Below are 21,670 nucleotides of genomic sequence, written 5' to 3' on the forward strand. Positions count from 1 at the left end.
AGCGTTCACCCCTAAGCCTTTATCTCGAATTTCATTTCCACGCTTGTGTCTGAAATAATCTATAACCTCGCCATAAAGGAGCAATGTGCAAGGACATTGTTTTAAATAGATTTTCCGGGCCATTCATTTTTCTTTATGGCTTTGGCCCTCACTAATCTAGACGCTTCCTTATACACTGGCCTAAACGCCATGAGTGGAAGAATCCTCAGAGCTCTACGTGGTCCCTAGGAAAGAATTAATCAGATCTCTAAAGTCCACTCAAAATCTGGATCTTTGGTTTGCTCATTCATTCATTCATTCATTCGGTTAGAATTATGTGCCGGGAACAGTGCTAGATCCCTAGAGGAATGCAGAGTTGAAACTGGCCTGGCTCCTGACTGTGAAGAATATTATGTTATCACTGAAAGAAGCAAAGCAAGGATGTGGATAGTGTGCAGACAGGCTACACGCGAGGCAGGAATTGAATAAACGGAGTGAGACGGAAATTCCCAGGAGAGGGGATTACTGGATGTATTTGATAGTTCACAGTGCTCCAGCTGGACCTTGCTGATCACACTGAATCAAGAAGTATGGAATGAGAATGAGGAGGAAGAAGCGAGACTGTATTGAATTAGAAGATGCACAAGTGTGTGTGAGAGTGTGTGTGTGAGTGTGCGTGTGTGTGTGTGTGTGTGAGTGACAGAGAGAGTACTGAGTTTGTGTATGGAGTGCTGGGGGTGTGTCACGGGCTGTACTCTATGCGGGAGTTGTTCCGTGCATGTGAGTTGTGTGTACACGCTGGGGATATGACGTATGTTGGGGTCATTGCGTGTGTACTGGGGATGAGAGGGGAGTGTCGGGGTGCATGGTATGTGATGGGGATGTGGGCGTGATGTGTGTTAAAGGATTTTGGGGGGATATATTTTAGAGTAGAGGATGCGCATGCATTTATGGGGTGAGCTGGAACTGGCAGGAGGAAGGAATCACAATGGACACCACGCCCCTCCTATTTTCCCGGCTTAGCAGGTTCCCCCTACCTCCCTTTGGGGGGCCCTCCCCTATCCTGACCCTCAAACCCCAGGAAGCTGCCGACCCTGCAGAATGAGTCAATCCACTTGCTGGAGGGACTCCTGGTGAGAAGGAGTCCGAAAGACTACAAATACTAAAAGGAGGAGAAAGAAGGTTGGTCACGAAGTGGTATTTGCCATGATATTAACCAATTATTTACAGTACAGGCTGGGAAGGCAGAATGAAACCACAGTGACAACTAATATACTGGGAACTTGGGTGCCCTGGGGGACACTTGGGTAGAACAGTGCAGCAGGAGCCCCTCTCCACACCTACAGAACGGGAGCCTTCCTCTGCTTGCACCGAGGCGTGATCACAGCAGTCGAGTCTACTATTTCCCTTCTAGTTCCCATCACTCCATACATATTTAAGCAGATCGCCAGCAGTTATTAACTGTTTTTTTTTTTTTTTTTTTTGCTGGCGCTCCCTGTCAGTTAATAACCTGGAGCTTGTCTTGTACAAACTGTGGAATTGGTTTCCGCGCAGCAGAGAAATGATCGGAGCAACGTGTCAGCACAATGTCCCCTGGCAAATTGCTGCTGCTCTGATTTCAGAGATGTATGTACCATTTGGGTCTTTATAACAAAGTCCGTAACGTGGGTCAGACAGGACGGAGCAGCTAGTCGAGTCGGAAGAAACACCAAGTAGGCAAAAACGTGAGCTGGGAAAGCAGTCGAATTGAAATTAGGTCTTGAGTGTGCCCCCAGACCTCGGTCATGACCAAAGGAGGAAGGTGATGTCACTTTGGCTGCATAAGCCATAAACCACCTGGAAGGAGGGTCTCTACCCTACAGGTGCTAACGATGCCACACGCAAACATGTTCCCTGTGCTGGTGTTCACAACAGTGCAATATTGGGAAGATGTAAGATCCGGCAATAGGGAAATGGTTAAGGAGATTATTCCTCATTGGTATGACATTTTACCACCATCACAAACAATACGTACGAAGAGTCTGGGACAATACGAAAAATGTGATGTTATAGCAATAAGGGAAAAAAAGAGCAGGGTGGACACGGTGTATGTATGTCGTGGATCACAAGAATGTAAAGTCTAGACGGAAAGAGATACGTCTAAGTGTGGTGTGATTACACCTGATTGCTTTTCCTGTCTTTTTTAGAGTACAGTCCACAGTTTCCAAAATTAGATTCTGTTCTTTCCATAACGGTATAAGCCAGAGGCCGGCGAGCTTGTTCTGTAAAGGGACAGAGAGTATTTTACACTTTGTGGGCCACATGGCCTCTGTTGCGATGACTTCACTCTGCTGCTGTCATTTGAAAGCCAGACAGTATGTTGTCAACAAATGGGCATGGCTGTGTTCCAATAAAACTTTATTTATAAAAACATGCGGCAAGTTGGATTTGTCCCATCGGCTGTCATTTGCCGATCCCTGATATAAATCTAACACATACACGTTTTAAAAGGGGAGCAATGACATAGAATAACTAACTGCCCTTCCGTTAAGGTCTGGGCATTGCCTGGGGCACGTTGTCTTTCTGATCGTGGGAGAGTCGGGGTGTCTAAGGAAATGGTCTGGCCCCTGCTAATCGCATGTGGCGAACAGGGCCAGGGACATAAGGTAGAGCTGACTCGTGGGGGTCGGCGCTGTCTTTCTTGGCCTGGGCTGTCGCACTCTCCCTCTCCCGGCCTGAGACCTTCCACATGTCTCTCTGTCCCTCTACGTCTTCCCCCCCGCCCCCCGACTTCCAACCCATCAATTCCAGGCAGAGGAAGAAAGAGGACAGGGAGCCTCAGAGGACGGGGGGCCAGGGCGGGGCAAGGGGGTGTCTGCTCCACTCACATTGGATTCGAGGTCACTGGATGCAGGATGACCTGGGGCGCCCGGGTCGGCGTCTCCGGCACTGGTACCACGTCTACGAGCCAGAGGTTGGGCAAACAGAACACAAACGTGGAGTCCACAACCGCCCCAAAGCCCGACTCCTGGAAGATGCTGGCAGCTAATAAGTTCTCACCAGATCCTGGGGGCCTGGGGCTGGCTAATCCCCTCTCTTCCTGCCTGGACCACCTGAACTTTACCTGCTTAGATCCACCAGTGTTCTAGATGATGTCCTGACTAAAATGTCCTACAGTTACCTAGGGGGCTGCCAGGACCCCAAAGCCTCTGGCCTGAAGCACCCTCTGGTCATCTCTGAGTCCTCCTCACTCCCGAATTCCCTTCAGAATGGCGAGGCCGCTCAGCTTCACATCTCCCAGGGCCCAACTCAAGCCACTCTCCCCAGCTCTCCCCAGCCACGTGGCTCTGGGTTGACCCTCCCCTCGCCCACCCTTCCTCTGCAGACCTCTGTGGGGCCTTGTTGGTGTCATGGTGCCCTTGAGACTTGCCATGCTTTCCTTCTCCAATCCCGGGCCCAGCCATTATCCTAGGGTCTGGCGATCCCAACACTACCCTCTTGGAGCGTGGGGTGATGCTGGGGTCACTCGGCGTCAGAGGTGACACCCGCCTCTGTCCACCCCGGCCACTCCTGCGCATCAGCGGGCCCGCTCACAGGAGGCTCACCTGGGAAGATGAACTGCTGCTTGTATTTGTAGTAGTGGGATGCTGGGGAGAGAAAGAAACCCCAGACTGAGTGCCTCCCTGGAGCCCCCCTCCTGATACCCAGTTAGGCTCCCACAGCCACCACGTGGGCTCCCTGCCCGCCCCCAAGGGTTTCCAGACTCCTGCAGACACCCCGAACTCAAAAGGACTGAGAACAAGTATAAAGAAACCAGAACTCTAAACACCCAAGCCAACCCTCCCATTTGATGCTCCCCGAAAACAGAGCACCCAACTCGGAGAGTCATCCTGAGCTCAATCCCCTTTTTTCGGGGGGGGAGGGGGGCAAATGTATAAGAACACACACACAGAAAACGTCTGTAGAGCCATAATCTCAAATATTAATTTTTTCCCCCTTTTGGAAGGGATTACAGTGGCTTAAAAAAAAAAAAGGCTTTATGAGTTTCCTGTGTTTTCCAAATAATCTGCATTGAGAATTGTATTCATTATCTCGTTACTGTAACAAATGACCACAAACTTGGGGGCTTCGCACAGCACCAATTTGTTCTCTTCCTGTTCTGGAGGTCAGCATCTGAAATAAGTCCTAATGGGCTAACGTTGAGGTGTCAGCAGGGCTGGTTCTTTCTGGAAGCTTAAAGGAGAACCCGTTCCTTCCTCTTCCAGATGTCAGAGCTGCCTGCCTCTGTGGGCTCACGCCCTCGTCACTCCGGTCTCTGCTCCAGGCTTCACATGGCTTTCTCCTGTCTTTGACCTTCTTGCCTCCCCCAATAAGGAGCCTCGTGATTACATTTAGAGTCCACACCCGGATAATCCAGGCTAATCTTCCTACCTCACGAGCCTTAATTTAGTCACAGCTGCAAAGTTCCTTCGGCCAAGTAAAGTAACAGATCCTGAGATTAGAACTTGGTCATCTTTGAGGGACTGTTATTCTGCCTACCATAAGTATGGTTTAATCTCTGTATTTAGGGGAAAATATGTAAAAGACATTTCCTCAGCTTCACTGCTGATTCTCCCACAATTCATCTCACTTCTGGTCCACTCTCCCAGGTCACTTCTTCCAGACAATCCTCAGGTTTTTTAATGTTACCACTTACTCCAGTGGGGTGGAGCAAGGGGGACAAGGGGGGTCAGGGGCAGTGGACAGGTCATACAGAGCTTTATGTCCCCAAGTAAAGGAAGTGAGCAGGGTGGGGTCAGCTATGAGTCTGAACTGGTGAAGATACTTCCAGGAACCATTTTGTTCATTCGGAGACAAGTCACGACTGACAGCCAGCTCACCAAGAATTATTATAGCACAGCGTTCCTGAGCCTGGTGTCTAGAAGCTGATTCTGCAAGGGTGAATCCTCGCTCTTGCTTTGGCTGCTGGTCAAAGCTTGAGCGACTGTCTCCAGCCTCAGTTTCCACACGTATACAATGAGGATAATGATAGTCTCTCGCTTACCTGAGATATGAATGCATTGTAAGTGTGGCCTGAGTATTGTAAGCTCTCTTACTAACAGACAAGAATGAGTTTTAATTAAGAGACATTTCAAACAGCTAAGTCATTCGCTGCCTCCGAGGTTGGAATTGATTATTAAACTCCCCCAGGATGGAGAGCGAGTCCTGGCATCTCCGGATCCCTGGCAAGCACCTGGTTTGGTGCCTTGTATGGTGGGTGTGTAACTAGCATCCATTGAATTAATCGGCTCTCTCTTAAGTCAGCAGTTCCCACCTCTCTCAGGCCACTGAAATCTAAATGGATGCACTTTTGATTCGGGAAAACAAGGCGACCCAGGAAAGGAAGCAACTCATTCCAGATCACAGAGCGAAGCTTTAGAAGAGAAGCAGCCTCTGTGATTTCTGGGGTAACCCTTTCTTCTGTTAGGTAACCCAAGTTTGTCTCACTGCACGCAGACATTTTGCTGTCAACATGGGGCTAAAATTAAAAGAAGGAAAACTAGCCAGGGCTCTCAAGAGGCTTAGCTGATCTCTCCCCTCTCTGGTTGGAACGGGGGATTCAGTGTCTGCAGAAAAGGTTAGCTGGCAGTTACAGTCCGCTGAGGAGGCAGGGCTGGGCAAGGGAGAGCGAGACCTGCTTCGAGAAGCGACAGGTGTCAGGCAACGGGACACCCGCAAATGCCTGCGTGCACAGAGTCAACCCCCCTTGCCCCCGCCCCGTGCCAGAGCACAGCTGTCCCTGATGACCGAGAGGGCGGGGCATCACTCTGAGCCCTGTTCTTGCTGATGACAGACACCAGGGAGGTGCAGCTCCAGGCGGCAGCCGATGCACCCAAGTGGCTCCTGGTTCTCTGGCAAGAAGAGGACTCTGGGACTGCGAGGCTTCCTATGACCAGAGGTCAGAGGGACCAAGAGGCCACTTTAAAGGCACTTCCCCTCTGGAGCCCCCACTCCCTACCTATGGCCTCCTCCGAGAGCAACCTAAGGGGTCTTCTGAAAGAAAAGATCTAGAAGGAAGAGGAATCAAGTCATCCCCTACCTCAATCTTTCAATTGCCTCCCATTGTGTCTCCAAATTTAAATTCCTGCCGCATCCTACAAGGCCCTGCCACGCCTCACCCCTGCAGCTCCAGAGTCTCGCCTGGTGCCATTTTCCCTTGATGATGGTGCTCAGGCCAGTGGGACAGGTTTTCAGCTCATCCCTGTGGCGGGGCCTTGCACGTGCTCCCCTCTCTCTGCCTGGACACCTCCCCTGCATTTTCACAACTCAAGCTGCCTCTGTGCTATCAACGTAAACTTTTTCTGTTCTTGAACTTGCTCACTGCGACGATCTTTCCCTTCACAGCCCTTGCCGCAACTTATAATTCCATTTCCAAGCGTATGTTCGTTGGGTTAACACCTGTCTGTCCCACTGAGTATAAACTCCAGGAGAACAGAGACTGTGATTGGGAAAATAATGATCCCCTCCAGGTCCGCAGCTTAACCCCTGGAAACTGTGACTACATTTACTTTGCATGGCACAAGGGACTTTGCAGATGTGACTAATTTAAGAATCTGAGGTAGGGAGATTATTCTGGATTCTCTGGGTTGGGTCCTAAACGCAATCACAATAGTCCTTATAAGATGGGGGCAGGAGGATCAGCGGCAGAGAGAAAGTCAGAAAAGGAGATGTAATAACAGAAGCAGAGGCTGGAGTGGCATGGATGGGGCCGCAAGCCACGGAACGTTAGCGGCCACCAGAAGCCGAGAAAAGGCGAGAATACAGATTCTTCTCTAGAACCTCCAGAGGAAACCGGACCTCCTGACACCTTGGTTTTCAGCCTCGTGAAATGGATTTTGGACTTGTGACCTCCGTAAGTACATGATAACGAATGTGTGCTGTTTGACACCACTAAGCTTGTGGCGATTTGTTGCAGCGGCAACAGGAAGCTCATACAAGGCATGTCTGGTCTGTGCACCGCTCTGTACATAGTGCCTCGTACAGCACCTGATACATAGTAGATGTTTGTGAAACACGTGTTAAGGGAGTGAATGGATAAATGCAGTTTAAGGGCCGGGAGACAATTCGAAGAAGAAGGAAAAAAACGGCAGCCCCGGGCAGTGCGCCAACCTCAAGTGGGACTTTGTGAGCTAGAAAAACCTTCGGGGTCCTCTCTCCCACCCACATCCTTTCAGGGGTGAGCAAGCCGAAGTCAGAGGTCACAAGGCAAGGCCACGACAGAGCTAGACGTTGAATCCAGAACTCCAGCCCGCTCATTCGGAGCCCTCTCCTGACATCCGGAGTAGGACTCAGAAGGCGGCCCTGCTCAGGCGTGCAGCCTGGGATGCTGGGCACGGGTCCCCCTGCCAATTTCAAGGGACTCTGCTCATAAGACACCTGCCAGCTCCGGAGCGCGAGGCGCCCTCAGTGACTCTGACTAGGTGGCGACCCTGGGCTGCCGCTAACCAAACAACAGAGTCTCTAAGAGTCACGTTTACCTCTCAGAGCCTCGGTTTCCTCATCCGGAAAATGGAGCTGATAATACTCACCTCCTGGCAACTCCAAAGATCAAGGAAGGTGGTACGTGGCGATGGCCCTACAGATGGTAAATCTCAATCCACGCGCCTGTGGTTCGCTGCCTTCGAGCATGGGCGGGCCCCGAAACGGCCCTGGCACGGCCCCGACACCCCCCTCGGCTCCCCAAGCATGGAGGTACCTGGCAGGTTGAAGCTCTTCTGCTGCCTCGTGCACTGCGGGGAAGGGTGCAGGGGAGAAGGCGGCGTGGCACTGGGAGGGAGCGGCGGTGCCGGCGAGGAGGGCGTGGAGGACGTGGTGGATGAGGGATTGCTGCTGGAGTCTGGCTGGTAAGGGACAGGGATGTGGTCCTGCAGAGAGAAAGCAGGGCGGGGGGCGGGGTGCGGGCAGGAAACAGAGGCGCGGCAGTGAGAGGGAGCGGAGCGGGGAGAGACTCCACTGCCCGCGTCCTCGGCCCCCAGACCCTGCCCGAGTCCTGCCTCCTTCGTCAACCCCGCCAGGTCGCACCCAGCTGTGGAGGGAACAGTTGCTAAAGTCGAATTCCCAGCCATGGTCTGGACCCCAGCGTGAAAGGTTACCGCGTAATGAAAGCCATGGAGGTGACAGCCGCACTCCCTGTGCCCCTTTGATTTTGGAAAGCCCCACGCTGAGGTGCCCAGAGCACTCTCCCCATCCTCACACCTCTCCTCCCGAGTGTTGATTAAAGAATCGACAGCCTGACAGCTCAAGAGAGAGCATGACAGGAGCCTTCGGCATCCTCCCTCGCATCTCCCTCGGTTGGAACCGGCGCTGTCTCTCCGGCCCCTGAACCTGCTCTAAATTCAAAGATGAGCGTGGAATCCACATGCGCACCCCCAGAATTGCCCTGGTGGGGGGGGAGGTTAAATAGTGGGTTAAATGGTGTCCCCCCCAAGAGACAATGTCCACCTGGAACCTCAGAATGAGACCCTATTTGAAAAAGGTGTTTGCAGATATAATTAAGGTAAGGGTCTTGAAATGAGATCATACTGGATTAGGATGGGCCCTAAATCCAATGTCGAGTGTCCTTATAGGAAACAGACAAGGAGAGGCATACACGGAGGAAAACGCCATGTCAAGACAGAAGTGGACGTCAGAATGACGCTTCCGCCAAGTCGAAGAACCCCAAGGATTGCTGGGGTCACCAAAGGTTAGGAGAGACGCATGGAAAAGATCCTCCCTGAGCCTCTGAGAGGAAACGGCCCTGCCGAAGCCGCGTTGTCAGGCTTCCGGTCTCCGGAACTGTGAGAGAATAAAGTGTCCGTTGTTCTATCTACCCAGTTTGGGGCCATTTGTTACAGCAGGCCCCGGATCCAGAGCAGGATACAAGCAGGGTCTGGGGTAGCCACGTGCCAGGCACAGTGTGGACGTCAAGCGATGTGTGCTAGACAAAGGAAAGAAGCAACAAAGACATGAAGGGAGGAGAGTGGGAGGAGTGGAATGAGGAGAGAGGAGGGAAGGCAGAGGATCCACCTCCTCCTTCTAGACTGTCTTACTTGTCTTGGAATCTGAAGAACTTAGCATGGAAACGAAAAACAGAAGAGGTGGCTAATAAATGTAACATACGTGAATGAATGAACGAATGAATGAACAAACGAATGAAAAGGAGAGAAGGATGGATAGAGAGATGAAGGGAGGAACAGAAGGAAGAATCGCCTCTATGGAGAGAGGGATTCCCTACTTCCTCGAGGGCAGGAATCAGGTCGTTCTCATCTGTGCAGCTCAGGGCCGACGTGAACACGCGGAAACGTCAAAAGAGGCCCGCCTTTCCCTGGAAGAATTGCTATGACAGGAGAGGAAATTATCTCTGCAGGTCAGATCCAGGCCTGTGTGCCAGGGGCACGAGCAGCCGGAGGCTGTTCCATCGGAGAGAAAGTCGAACTCCATCGGATCATGTAGAGGAGACCTAAGGACGTCGTCCTTCTTTCTCAGCAGAGCCAAGATGTGGAAACAGCCTTCGGAGACCATCCGGTCCAACCCCTTCATTCCGCAGATGGGGACACTGAGACTTAAGAGGTGGAGAGTGGCTTGTTGGGGTCACGCAGAGAGTTCGTGGCCCAGGTCCTAACCCCTAACCCGGAAGCAGAAACACGAGGTCGTGCTAAGTTATAAGAAACTCACATTTGAAACTGGAAATCAAACAGAAGCTCGTGTGTCAACCAGGCTTCCCGTTCACACACCTGTGCATTGATTTGGACGTGGCCTCGCCCATGGGTTGTTCCTAAGGAAACTGTCCCCATCCTCCGACGCAATAGACTTTATGGTGAATGGACAGTTCTAAACAGCCATATGAGTTTTCTGACCTCCACAGCCCACTCCCTACACAGGGCCATAAGTCAGGACATAAAGGCAGTTGGCCAGTGACCTATGTGCTATTGAATGAAAAGACGAGCTGGGCCAACAGGAAGAAGAGCGGAAAGCATCAGGACCACAGGCGGAGAGAAGATGAGGTTCAGCGAGAACAGAGAAGCCACAGGAAACCGGACAACGAATAAGCTGAGGGTATGAGGAGCAGGGACTACATGGCGGCAGACGCGACCACACGGAGAAAGGATGAGAAGGGAGAGGAGGAGGGAGCCGGCCAACAGGAACAGACCAGCGCGGACCCACAAACAGCCGCCGAGTCACTGTCAGAATGGAGGACCAAAGGACGACCCGCGGCCTCGCCGCAGGTCCAAGCAGCCGGCCCGCGTGCAGGACCGTCCTCCACGACCCAGCTCCTAGGCTGTGACTCTGCTTCCGCTTACGGCCCCGGGTCTTGCCCTATAACGGACGACTCTTTTCGCTGAGTTAGTTAGCTGGGCCTCCGTTCCCTGCAGTCAACCGAAAGGAGCAAGGCGGCATGCGGCCGCGTCGGATCGCTCGCGGAGGCTGGCAGAGCCTCGGCCACGGGCACCGCTGCGGATGGCGTTTGTGATGACGTCTGGGTGTGGAAGCCGCCGACGGCCGCAGACGGCCTCCTAAGCAGCTGGCGGATGCTGGCGCTGCTGCGCCATCCCCGTCAATCCCTCCGCCGCCTCCTCCTCCTCCTCCTCCTCCTCCTCCTCCTCCTCCTCCTCCTCCTCTTCCTCCTCCTCCTCCTCCTCTTTCCTTCTCTTCCATCTCCTCCATCCTCCTCCTTCCTTTACCTCCTTTCTCTCCCCCCTCCTCCTCTTCTCCCTTCATCTTTCTTCCCTTTCCTTCTCTCACTCTTCCTCCTTCTGCCTCTTGCTTCTTCCTCCCGTTCCTCCTCTTCCTCCTCTTCCTCTCTACCTCCCTCTTCCTCTTTCTCTCCCTCTTCCATCCTCTTTCTTCTTCCAAGTTCTCTTTCTGTTCCCCTTCCTCTTCCTCATTCTCTGTCTTCTTCGTCATCAAGCTATTTCCATGCCCTGGGTATCCAATGTTGGACTAAATTCTCTACACATATCACTGCATCCAGTCCTCTCCACAATCTCAATAATATCTCCTATTATACTACCCATTTTACGGAGGGGGAAACCAAGGCAGGGAGATCTTGCTCTGATCACCCAGCAAGTGAGAGAACCAAGTTTCAAGCCCGGGCCCTCTGACTCCGAGAGGCAGAGTCTAACCATTATGCTGGATGAAAAAGCTGGGCTTCTGTGGGCCTGGATTGACTGAGCCAGACAAGAGAGGAGACAGCAACGAAAAGGAAATCTTCAGACCAAATTGGCTCAGAAATCTATTGCACTAACCACATCATTGCCTGACAAAAAGAATCTGCGTGAAGCCAGTGAGAGGAGAAAGGGCGGGGGGGGGGGGGGAGGGACCCGGCCTTATGATGGAGCCTGTCCACCTTCACGTCAAAGCTGCTTCCGAAACAGAGGTCCATTTATTTCTCTTATCAAATTCTCCTGCTGGCAGACAAGCAGAACGGTGTCACAGTCTGACCTGTGTTTCTGTCCCATCTGACACCAAGAGGTTCATTGTGCCTATAAAGCCAGAGAAAGGTTTTCAGATGGCTCTGAGCTCCTCGTCCCAAGATGCCACCAAGGGAAGGCTGGGTTCGAAGCATGCACGGTTACTTCTTGGGAGACTCACCATTCAAGCCCCCTCATGCCTTCCAGAGGTGGGGATCCCCTCACCTAGAGACCTATATATTTTTGCAAATAACAAAGGAAAAATGGACCCTGACATTTTGATTGGAAGCCCCAAGGTTTAAGCTGAGGATAACAGCTAGAATTTCCTGGATACGTACCATGTGCCAAGGAACTACGTGAAGAGCTTTCTATGTGAATGATTTCATTTCACCCCCACCAAAGGTCTCTGAGGGTGGTGCTCTTACTACTTGCCACTGACACTCTTAAACATGGCCACAAATTCCGTGGACTCGTCCCATCAACAGGATGGGATCTACATCACCTGCCCTTGCATCTGTGTAGGCCGTGAGGGCTTCCATTGGTAGAATATGACAGAATTAACACTGGCAGTGCTTGGGTAGTGCCAAGCCGAGACAATGCATGGGCTTATACCGCTAGGTTATAAAAGTCTGTGGAGCTCCCACCTTATTGGCTAAAACAGTCAGTCGCTCTTTGCGCCCTGAGCTGCCAGGTACAAAGCCAGATGACGCTGAAGCAGCCATGTTGGGAGGAAGTCCGAGCCACGAGGTGAGTCCACATGTGCGTGCTCCTCTCAAGCACCTGCTGGGCTCAGTCTTCAACTCGCCCCAGCTTAGGCACCAGACTTGTGCGTGAAGGAGCCTCTAGATCAGGGGTTGGCAAACGTTTCTCTTGAAACGGCTCGATGGTAAATATATTCGGGCTTCGTGAGCCATGTGGTCCCTGCTGGAACTACTCAGCTCTGCCACTGTAGCTCGAAAACATCCATAGACAACATGGGGGTGGCTTGTTCCAATACAATTCTACTCCCCGAAACAGGTGGTAAAGCAGATTTGGCCTGTAAGCCATAGTTTGCCAATGCCCGTTCCAGATGATTCCAGCCTCTGGCTATGTGAGTTTTCCCAGTTGAGTCCCAGACATCATGGAACAGAGAGAAAACAGCCCCCATACCCCTCCCCAATCCCGGAGAAGGACACACAGACCCCACGAGCATAATTAAAAGGCTGTCATTGTACGCCAATAATTTGGAGGCGGTTCGTTCGTGCAGGAGATACCTGGAACACACTCATTTTACACAGAGGAAACCTGAGGCTCAGAGATATTACGTTACTTGGCCAGAGTCTCAGCCGATAAGTGGAGGAGGTCAAGGCTGGATGCTAGGTCTGACTTTAGAGGCCAAGCTCTCAACTGCTAAGATGATGCCATGAGGAGCCAGATGGTGAATGACAGGGATCTGATATTAAAAATGGTGGGTGACAGCACGAGAGATAAAAGAACATATGGGCTTTGGCGGGGAGGCATGGCGAGGGGGGTCAGAGATGGAGGGCGGGACCAAATTATGCACGGCCTGGCAGGCTGCAGCCAGAGTTTGTTTTCTAAATGCACCGGAAAGTCACCGGATGGTTTTTAAGTAGAGGGTGACACCATTCGAATTGTATTCATTAAGAATCACTCTGGCTGCTGTATGGAGAATGGATCGGCGGGGAGGAGGCATGCCCTCCCCAGCCTTAAGCAGAGAAGTGAGACTATGCCTTGCCAGTGAGAAGTCAGACAGCCATCCTGATGCCCATCCAGGTCCCGAACACGGCTGGCGACCTGCCATGGGTTGATCCGTACTTTATCTACCTTCGACGCCATGCGGAAGACACTGAGGGCCTTGAGAAGCCACCTGTTGGCACGCACAGCTTTTGCTTTCCACCGTGGGGCTGGAAACAGCCCTGGGATGGCTTTCGTGTAGTCCGAATAAACAAAGGCTGTGGAAACCACGCTGGAAATTTCCAGGCCGCACTGGAAAGGAAGATGCCCAGAGGGGCTCCACTGCTGACCACCTTCTGAGGACCAGCTGGAAGTCATGCAAACCAGCTACATGGCTCAGAGCCCCCACACGAATCCATCCACCCAATCTCTGGCAGGAGCTCAGAAATACATCCCTGCCCCTCGGTGGTTTGATTCGACAGATGTGTCAGGAAGCCCAGGACCATCTGCAAAGCAAATCCTGGCAGATGGCGAAATATCTCACAGAACAAAGAGTCTGGGGTCTGGACCACCAAGGAAGCCCTCTCAGGCTCTCCTGCTGTCCTGACTCTGCCCTCCTCGACACACTCGTTCATTCTCATTTCCAGGGTCCCCGCTCCCTAGATTAGACAGATTCCTGGCACGCTCACTCCGCACGGATGGTTGGATGGCCCCCAACCCTGACTCGACACCAACCGCACAGAATTCGGAGAGCCCGGGGGCCTGGGAGGTGAGGGCAGGGCTCCCAGATCGCTCCGCCGGGTCCTGTTCCAGAACCTTCCTCCCGCGGCAGCAGCCCCGGCTCGCCCCGACCCGGCAGAACCCCAGCCTCACCTTGTTGATTTTGTTGGTTTTGGGGAGCGTCTGACTGATGTGCAGGTCCGAATACCGGGGTGGCTTTCGCAGAGGGTTGTTGATGTCACATGGGACCGACTCTGTCCGGACTAACCTTGCTGGATCCGTAGGGGTAAAAACAGCAATTTGGGAATTTAAGTATCACTTTGGCTTTACAGTATTATGTCCGGAGGGCAGAGCTCATACCCACCTCGAAGGCCCACCCAAGACTGGAAGGAAATTCACTGAAAACAATAGTTGTTGTGCCATAGTATAGACAGGGAGTGTTTTCTCTGTGTGTGTGTGTGTGTGTGTGTGTGTGTGTGTGTGTGTGTGTGTTCGTATTGTCAATCTAGGACTTGACAATGACAAATTATAATAATAAAACTGAAGCTCTCTGTTTGTTTTCAATACCATAACTGTTTCACGCTAATGCTCACCTCAGAATTAACCTCCTTTGCTATACAAGAGGTTCCCGATTTCTCAGGGGCTGTCATCAGTGGACAAGCTATGGCCACCTATCCCTGTCCCCATCGGATCATCTTTCGTTACTTGTGGGATTCCTCGGGCTTGAGCAGCCTGTCGCACTTCAAAAAACACATTTGTCCTAATCACGGGCACCTTGGGTCCCTGAAGGAGAAAGGCTTGGCTCTCCCAGCCTTCTCTACTGCCTCATCCAAAAGCCGCACAAAATTCTGGGCACGTGGCTGAGGCTACATAAATGCTTCCTGATCCAAAGCACGTCATCCAAGGCCCTCTTCCTGTTACCCTTCTGTTACTCTACTACTTCCAGGGACCACAGGGGGTGGGGGGCAAAAGTGAGCTGCTCACATTCAAATTTGATGCCTGGTGGTGTTATTCATTAGCTGTTTTGTATTGTGGGGGTGGGGCAGGGGTGTTGGTGGAAAAGTTAAACCTTTGGACTGACCCAGGGATTTCATTTCTCTGCGTAGCCTGAGGCTGCCATCACCATGGAAACTGACTGTATTTCCAACTTCCTACTAACAAGGAGTGCGGGTTGGGGGAGGGCGCGCAGCAAGAAGCTGACAGACTTCTGGAAAGTTCCCTGCACTTTGTAGGTATGCATAGGGCACGGCTGTGAAGGGGAGTAGAAGGGAGCCCTTTCCCAGACGTCAGCCCCTGACAGCGGGTCCCTCTGGCAGGCAGCTGTGGTCCCAGGGGGAGGTGGGCTCCGGGGGAACCAGAAAGGGCCGGGGGGAGGCGACTTTCCCAGTGAAGCCGACCCGTGGACGGTGAGAATTCAGGCTTTAAACAGCCTCGCCGAGTGCGTACAGTTGTCCAAGGAACAGATGGCTCTTAACTGAGGACGTGGGGTGGGAAGGGGCACCGGAAGAGAACTGAAGACTTCCCCTGCACTTGCAATTTCCTCTCGTCGTCGTGGAGAGATCAGCAGAGCTAAGATCGTGGGAAACCAAAGAGCACACCCCGGTGCTTCCCGCGCCAATCTGCCTCCTTCTTTAGGCAGGCCCCTGGGCTCCTTCTGAAACAGAGCCGATCCCCCTGAGTGTGCCCTGACCAAGGTCGGGGCTCTGGAAGGGGCGCAGTGGGAGGACCAGGTGGGACTCGGTCTCTGATTAGCAAGTCGCTGTACCCCCAAGTGGAAGCCTTAGCTCCACCTAGCCTGTAGACAGAGGGTGGGGAGGAGCTGGCCAGCTTTCTAAGCTTTTAATAAGTAGCTACCGTTTTAAAATAAGCATCTGGCACATAAAACCATTGGGGCTTGTCTTCGAAACCTGAGAAGTGCTGCAGTGTGGGTTCGCAGAGTCGCTGGCATATGGCTCTTCTCTCTGGACGCCCCTGGGAAGCTCTTTCCACTTTTCACGGCCATCGGCCATCGGGCCAGCTTCTCTCATTCTGAGTACTTGCCTGGCCCTGGAAGGCATCTGAGTTTGCAACTCCTACTCTACAGCTGCAAGCCTGACCTTCAGGGTGCATAAATCGCTTGCAGATCCCATTAAAAATGCAGCTGCTGATGCAATAGGTCAGGAATGGGGCCAGAAAGCACGCATTTCTAACAAGTCCCGCCCCCTGCTCTCCAGTGATGGTGATTCCGGTTGCTGGTCCTAGGACCAACATTTCGAATAGCCAGGGTCTGGACCAGCAATGCCCAGGAGAACTTACTGTGATGATGAAAGTGTTCATTATATGCACTATGCAAATATAGTAGCCACATGTGGCAAACGAGCCCTTAAAACGTGACTGGTACGACTGAGGAATTCAATTTTGATTTTTATTTCAGTTTAATTAATCTAAACTTAAATATATACGGCTAATAGCTACTGTAATGAACAGCACAGGCCTAGAGAGTACCCCAGTGGATCAACTGCAGTGAGCATGATGGAGTCTGGGGATAGCTCCCCCATAGGACAAGAATCAGGGCAACTATTTTAAAGGATGAACTGTAAGGTTTCCCAAGGAGGTTCCCCCTGTGGAGCCTCTGGCCTTTCCTTCTTGTCTTTCCTTCCATCTAATTGGTCTTGCCTTTTTACAGGGGACAGCTGGTAGTGGTTGTCCCATAAGTAGCTGCTACCTCCGGCCTGGACAGTTTGGCCCAGACACTCCGTGAGCACCAGGGCACAGAATGCAGATGGCTCAAACCAACAGGTCCGAGCCAGGCCCTTCCCTATGCCCACTTTCGCAGGGTCAATTGATGGAGTCTAAAGAGCACATAACGGAAACACACTCCGCACTTTTTTTAAGTGGAAAGGAAAAGCAATGAAATTAGGGGAAAGAGAGAAGGATAGACATTGAGATTGGAGACGAGAATGAGAGAAAAAGACTTAGGGAGGAGGAAATGAATCTGGGGCTAAAGTATCATAAATCGGCAAGAAGTAGGAAGAGCAGGGATGGGGGATGGACTTAGGAGACAGATGTCAGGAAGAAGGGCATCAGAAGGGAAAAAATGAGATAGGCAGGCATCAGGGGATCAGGAGGGATGCAGAATCAGCCCAGACAAGACTCCTTGCTCAGATGGCCTGCAGGAGCCCCCGACTCCACTCCTTCCCCTAGGGCAGCAAGGGCTAAATACTTACCTCCTCTGTGAATGATCAGGAGATGACAGGGCGGGGCTTCTTTGGTGCATTTGTTGTGGCACTTTAACCTGAGAGAAAAAGAGAGAGAACAATGGATGGATGGATGGATGGATGGATGGATGGATGGATGGATGGATGGATGTGTGGGTGGATGGGTGGGTGGGTGTGTGGGTGGGTGGGTGGATGGATGGATGGATGGATGGATGGATGGATGGATGTGTGGGTGGGTGGATGGATGGATGGATGGATGGATGGATGTGTGGGTGGACGGGTGGGTGGGTGTGTGGATGGATGGATGGATGGATGGATGTGTGGGTGGGTGGATGGATGGATGGATGTGTGGGTGGGTGGATGGGTGGGTGTGTGGGTGGGTGGATGGACAGATGGATGGATGGATGGATGGATGGATGGATGGATGGATGGATGTGTGGGTGGGCGGGTGGGTGGGTGTGTGGGTGGGTGGATGGACAGATGGATGGATGGATGGATGGATGGATGGATGGATGTGTGGGTGGGCGGGTGGGTGGGTGTGTGGGTGGGTGGATGGATAGATGGATAGATGGATGGATGGATGGGTGGATGAATGGGAGGGTGTGTGGATGGATGGATGGATGGACGGACGGATGGATGAATGGATGGGTAGGTGTGTGGATGGATGGATGTGTGGATGGGTAGGTGGGTGGGTGGATGGACGGATGGATGAATGGATGGGTAGGTGTGTGGATGGATGGATGGGAGGGTGGTTGGATGGATGTGTGGGTGTGTGGGTAGGTGGGCGGATGAGTGAATATGCGTGGATGGGTGGGTGGGTGGGTGGGTGGGTAGGTGGATGGATGGAATGTCCCGGTAGTTTGGAAAGCTCTGAGTACTGTGGATACCAAGATGCGAGATAAGACGGGGCAGCTACTAAAAAGGCACATCCCTGGCACCCAGGAAATTAACTCTGGATAGCATTTGCTGCCATCCCACCCTTACTTACAGGTCAGTTCTGGGTGTCCCGAGAATGGGTAGCAACTGTTTCACTAACAGCGCCCACTTCATGCTTTGAAAGACATTTTCCCCTATCGGTCTCGATTTGTCATTATCATCACCATAGAATCCTACCATTTACTTGGAGACTCATTTGCCAGCCAGTGCACTAAGCATCTACATATACTGTGCCATTGGATCTTTATAACAACCTTACACAATGGGTCTTGCTATTATTCCCATTTTACAGGTGGAAAAACTGAGATTAGCTGACTTGTCTTGGCAGACACCCTGGGTTAGTGCTGCCAAAGGTTACCTCTCATTCTTCATAAAGGCTCTTGCTATAGGAGACAGCCAACCAAGACTTCCGATTACGATGAGACTAGTAACAGGTATTAAGTTCCAAAGGTCAGAAGTTTAAGAGTTTAGAGTCAAATTGTCTTCCTTCGAGACAAGTCTAAGATGTCACCTTCCCCATACCATTGCCTAACTGGAAAAGGATAATAAAAATCCAAAGTTATTATGCCCGGTTTTGACTTTCTTTAAGAATTTTATGTCAATAGGATGGGTAGACTCCATGGCAGATGCTATCGGCACTTCGTCCATATCCTTTTGGATCCCCTTACCATTTTTGTGTGCATCCAGCCTATCTTCCAACGGCCAACACCTTTGCCAACAAGATTGCTCTCAGGCTGCATAAAGGTTTAATATTAACACGCTCTATACAGAGAAGTGGAAACTTTTAGATTTACTTTCGACCCTCTTCCTCTCTATGAGTTTGATTGTTCTGTTGGACAGAACGGTTCAAACACCCATAGACTTGACGTTGACTCTCCCCATTAGTTTAGCACAGAAGGTCTCGAGGTGGAGTCCCTAGACCAGCAGCATCAGCGCCACCTGGAAACTTTTTAGAAATGCAACTTCTGGGCCCCGGATCTGACGAATCAGAGACCCTGGGGCTGTGAGGTAGCGATCTGTTTTAACAAGTCCGACGCACTCAAGTGTGAGAACCACTGGTCTAGTTGATGGTTTTGGAACGTCTGTGCGCGTTTGCCCAATTTTTCTTGTGTTCAGTCTTTGACGGAGTGCAAGGAGAGACGGGGCAGCGTGAAAAATGCCGAATCACGTCGTGGGAATGTGAGTCCATCTCCATGTCTCCTCCACTCCGATTGCATCCGGGAGGTTTCTTGTGCTAACGTGTCTTTACATCTCTCTACCACGTGCTGACTCCAGTCCCAGATTTGGACAGACAACAGTATCCACAGAGAATTTAATACATTTATTTTTTTTCCACTTGAACGTCTAATTTTTCTGGTTGCTTTATATTAATGGCAAGTGAGGCTCATTTTTCACTCATGATAATGAGATATGTTTTCATCTTTAAAGAAAATTACTTAAGTTAAAAAGGCCACAAATAGTAAATAAATACATGCAGGGCTGCTATGTAAATATGACAAAACCATGATAGAGTGTGGAGCAAATGGCTGAGTGAGACAGGAAAAAGCTGGCTTAGACAATCTGGAATCTTCAGAAAGTGGTGGCAGCTCTTGGCACTCAGAAATCCCAATGGTTAAAAAAAAAAAAAATCACCTCTTGGTCCTTTGGCTTAAGATCAAGCATAGTAAGGTGGATGGAAAACATCAGAAGGTCTTACTGGTCAGAATGCCATTAAGACTGCATGCCTCAAAGAAACCAGAGCTAACACTTCTGCAATGCTTACGACGTACCAGGCAATGCTCTCGATGCTTCACGCAATTTACTCAACCCTCGTAGCAACACTAAAAAGTAGGAACCACTGTTATCCCCGTTTTACAGAGAGGCGGAGGCTCAACAAACTTGGAACACTCGCCCAAGGTCACATGGCCAGTCAGAGACAGGGACCACCGGGCAGAGGCCTCCAAGGCATCCACTCTTCTTTTTCCACATCTCGGGGTTAATAAAGGGGAAGTTTCTGGGGTCTATAAACAGCCGAGTCGAAATGTCCTTCTTTGAGACAAGCCCATGATGTCACCTGGCTCTTCGCACTACAGTTGCCTGACTTCACAAGCAAAATAAAAATCCCGCGTTACGGCAAACTGATTTTGTCTTTTTTTTTTTCTCTTTCTCCAGGCCCCCAGATCCTCAGAACTGTAGCAAAGGTCCCAGCTCCAAGGGAGATGACCCATGTCACATCAAAACCCTGATGTGAAGCTCTGCGGAATTCTAAGCTGGCCTTTCATTTTCCAACAAACGCTTAACCGGGTCCTGGGACATGCACTGAAAAAAAGGCAGATGAAGCGACTATGGGATAATAAAAGAGTAAACGAACATCAGATAATTGCAGGGGAGCTAAAATCACGCACACAGAAAAAAATAATACAGGGAAATGGGATGGAGAGTGATGGCAATGGGATGAGGACTTCCAACAGGGGGTCAGGGGTCGGAAGTTAAGGGTCGATAAGGCTTTAAGGCTGAAGGGATGGGAACAAGACAGGAGGAAGGAGAGGCGGGCAGGGGTCCCGGTGTTTGATTCCATAGCGCCAGAAGCCATTAGAGGCTTTGGACAATGACTCGGTCAGATGAATGTCTGGGAAGCCCTGAGTTGGGGATAGTTGAAGCAAGAAGCTTCTGCATGCTGTCCTGTTTGAAATAGCTCGACTCCACCCTGGAAGCTTCCGGGAAGAATTTGTTCCTTCCAGCCACCCCCCCGCCTATGAGTCTTCTCGAACAAGCCCGCCGCAAGGATGACATGCAGATGAGAAGAAGCCCATTTGCGATCACGGCAGCACCGTGAGCAGGGGCCAGCCATTCGACGTAACCTTTGGACCACATCTGAATCAGGACGAGACAGGCAAGCCCCGTGTTGCCTTCTCTTGCAGTAACGGAAAAGCCCTCCTTCACCTCTGGCTGAGGGGTGGGAGATGGAGCTTCACAGGGCTGTGCTAAGACTGGAAGCCTAACCACGGCTCATGCAGAAAGCCCGAGAGGACCGTCTCCGATGCCTGGACACTTCGCCTTCGCACGGAGGTTCCGATGTCAAGGACTAACACCTGCACATCTAAGACTTGCTTATCGGCAGGACTGGCTTAGGGCTGAAATCGACCAGACAACAGGGGGAAAGGGGGACAGGCACTGGGGCCGGATTTTTCCACAATGCAGACAGATACTCTATGACCCACTTACGAAAAGTCATTTTTCCAGTGGGAAATATGCACGATTCCACCCAAATGAGACTCTTCCTTCTCCTTGCCCAAGGAAGAAAGAGCTACTAGCACACAATTTATCGGCAGACCACCTGCTTCCGAATCAGATCCCCAAGGCTCACCCGCCGACGTTCTGACTCAGTAAGTGAACGTGAATTTCCAGCAAGTGTATTACAGAGTTTGAGAAACGTACAAGGGACACATTCTGCTTCCCAGATATGACTGGGAATCTAAACCTTGCAGAATACAGCATCCCCAACCCCCCGCCACCCACAACAAAAAATGGGGGAAAGGAAGTCAGGATAGTACACACAACAAATCTGGGTTCAAGTCCTGACACCACTACTTCCTGTCTGTGACAATTTCGATACGTGGCTGACCTGCTCTAAGCCTCAGGTTCCTCATCTGTAAACTAGGGACAGTCGTAGCATCCACCTCACAGGGCTCAGTGAAGACTAATGGTAAGACATAAGTAAGATGCCTAGGACAAACACCTGAAGTAGCAGGTACCTGCCTTTTCGGTATGGTAGTT

General features: G+C 51.4%; 1 protein-coding gene across 3 annotated transcripts in view; it reads right to left on the minus strand.

Moving 5' to 3' along the window:
* Window positions 1-21,670, minus strand: part of KSR2 (kinase suppressor of ras 2) — a 336,358-nt gene that overhangs the window by 56,632 nt on the left and 258,056 nt on the right. For 2 of the 3 annotated variants that reach the window (XM_016149511.2, XM_016149512.2), the window contains exons 8-12: window positions 16,988-17,055; window positions 13,935-14,059; window positions 7,694-7,862; window positions 3,564-3,605; window positions 2,847-2,919 (exon numbers count right to left, since the gene is read on the minus strand). In XM_016149511.2, the coding sequence (XP_016004997.1) occupies window positions 2,847-2,919; window positions 3,564-3,605; window positions 7,694-7,862; window positions 13,935-14,059; window positions 16,988-17,055 (477 nt within the window). The remainder of the gene's footprint in view (window positions 1-2,846; window positions 2,920-3,563; window positions 3,606-7,693; window positions 7,863-13,934; window positions 14,060-16,987; window positions 17,056-21,670) is intronic. The other variant, XM_016149513.2, reaches the window with a different exon arrangement.

Source organism: Rousettus aegyptiacus, unplaced genomic scaffold (assembly GCF_014176215.1).
Source record: "Rousettus aegyptiacus isolate mRouAeg1 unplaced genomic scaffold, mRouAeg1.p scaffold_m13_p_5, whole genome shotgun sequence".
Taxonomy (NCBI): domain Eukaryota; kingdom Metazoa; phylum Chordata; class Mammalia; order Chiroptera; family Pteropodidae; genus Rousettus; species Rousettus aegyptiacus.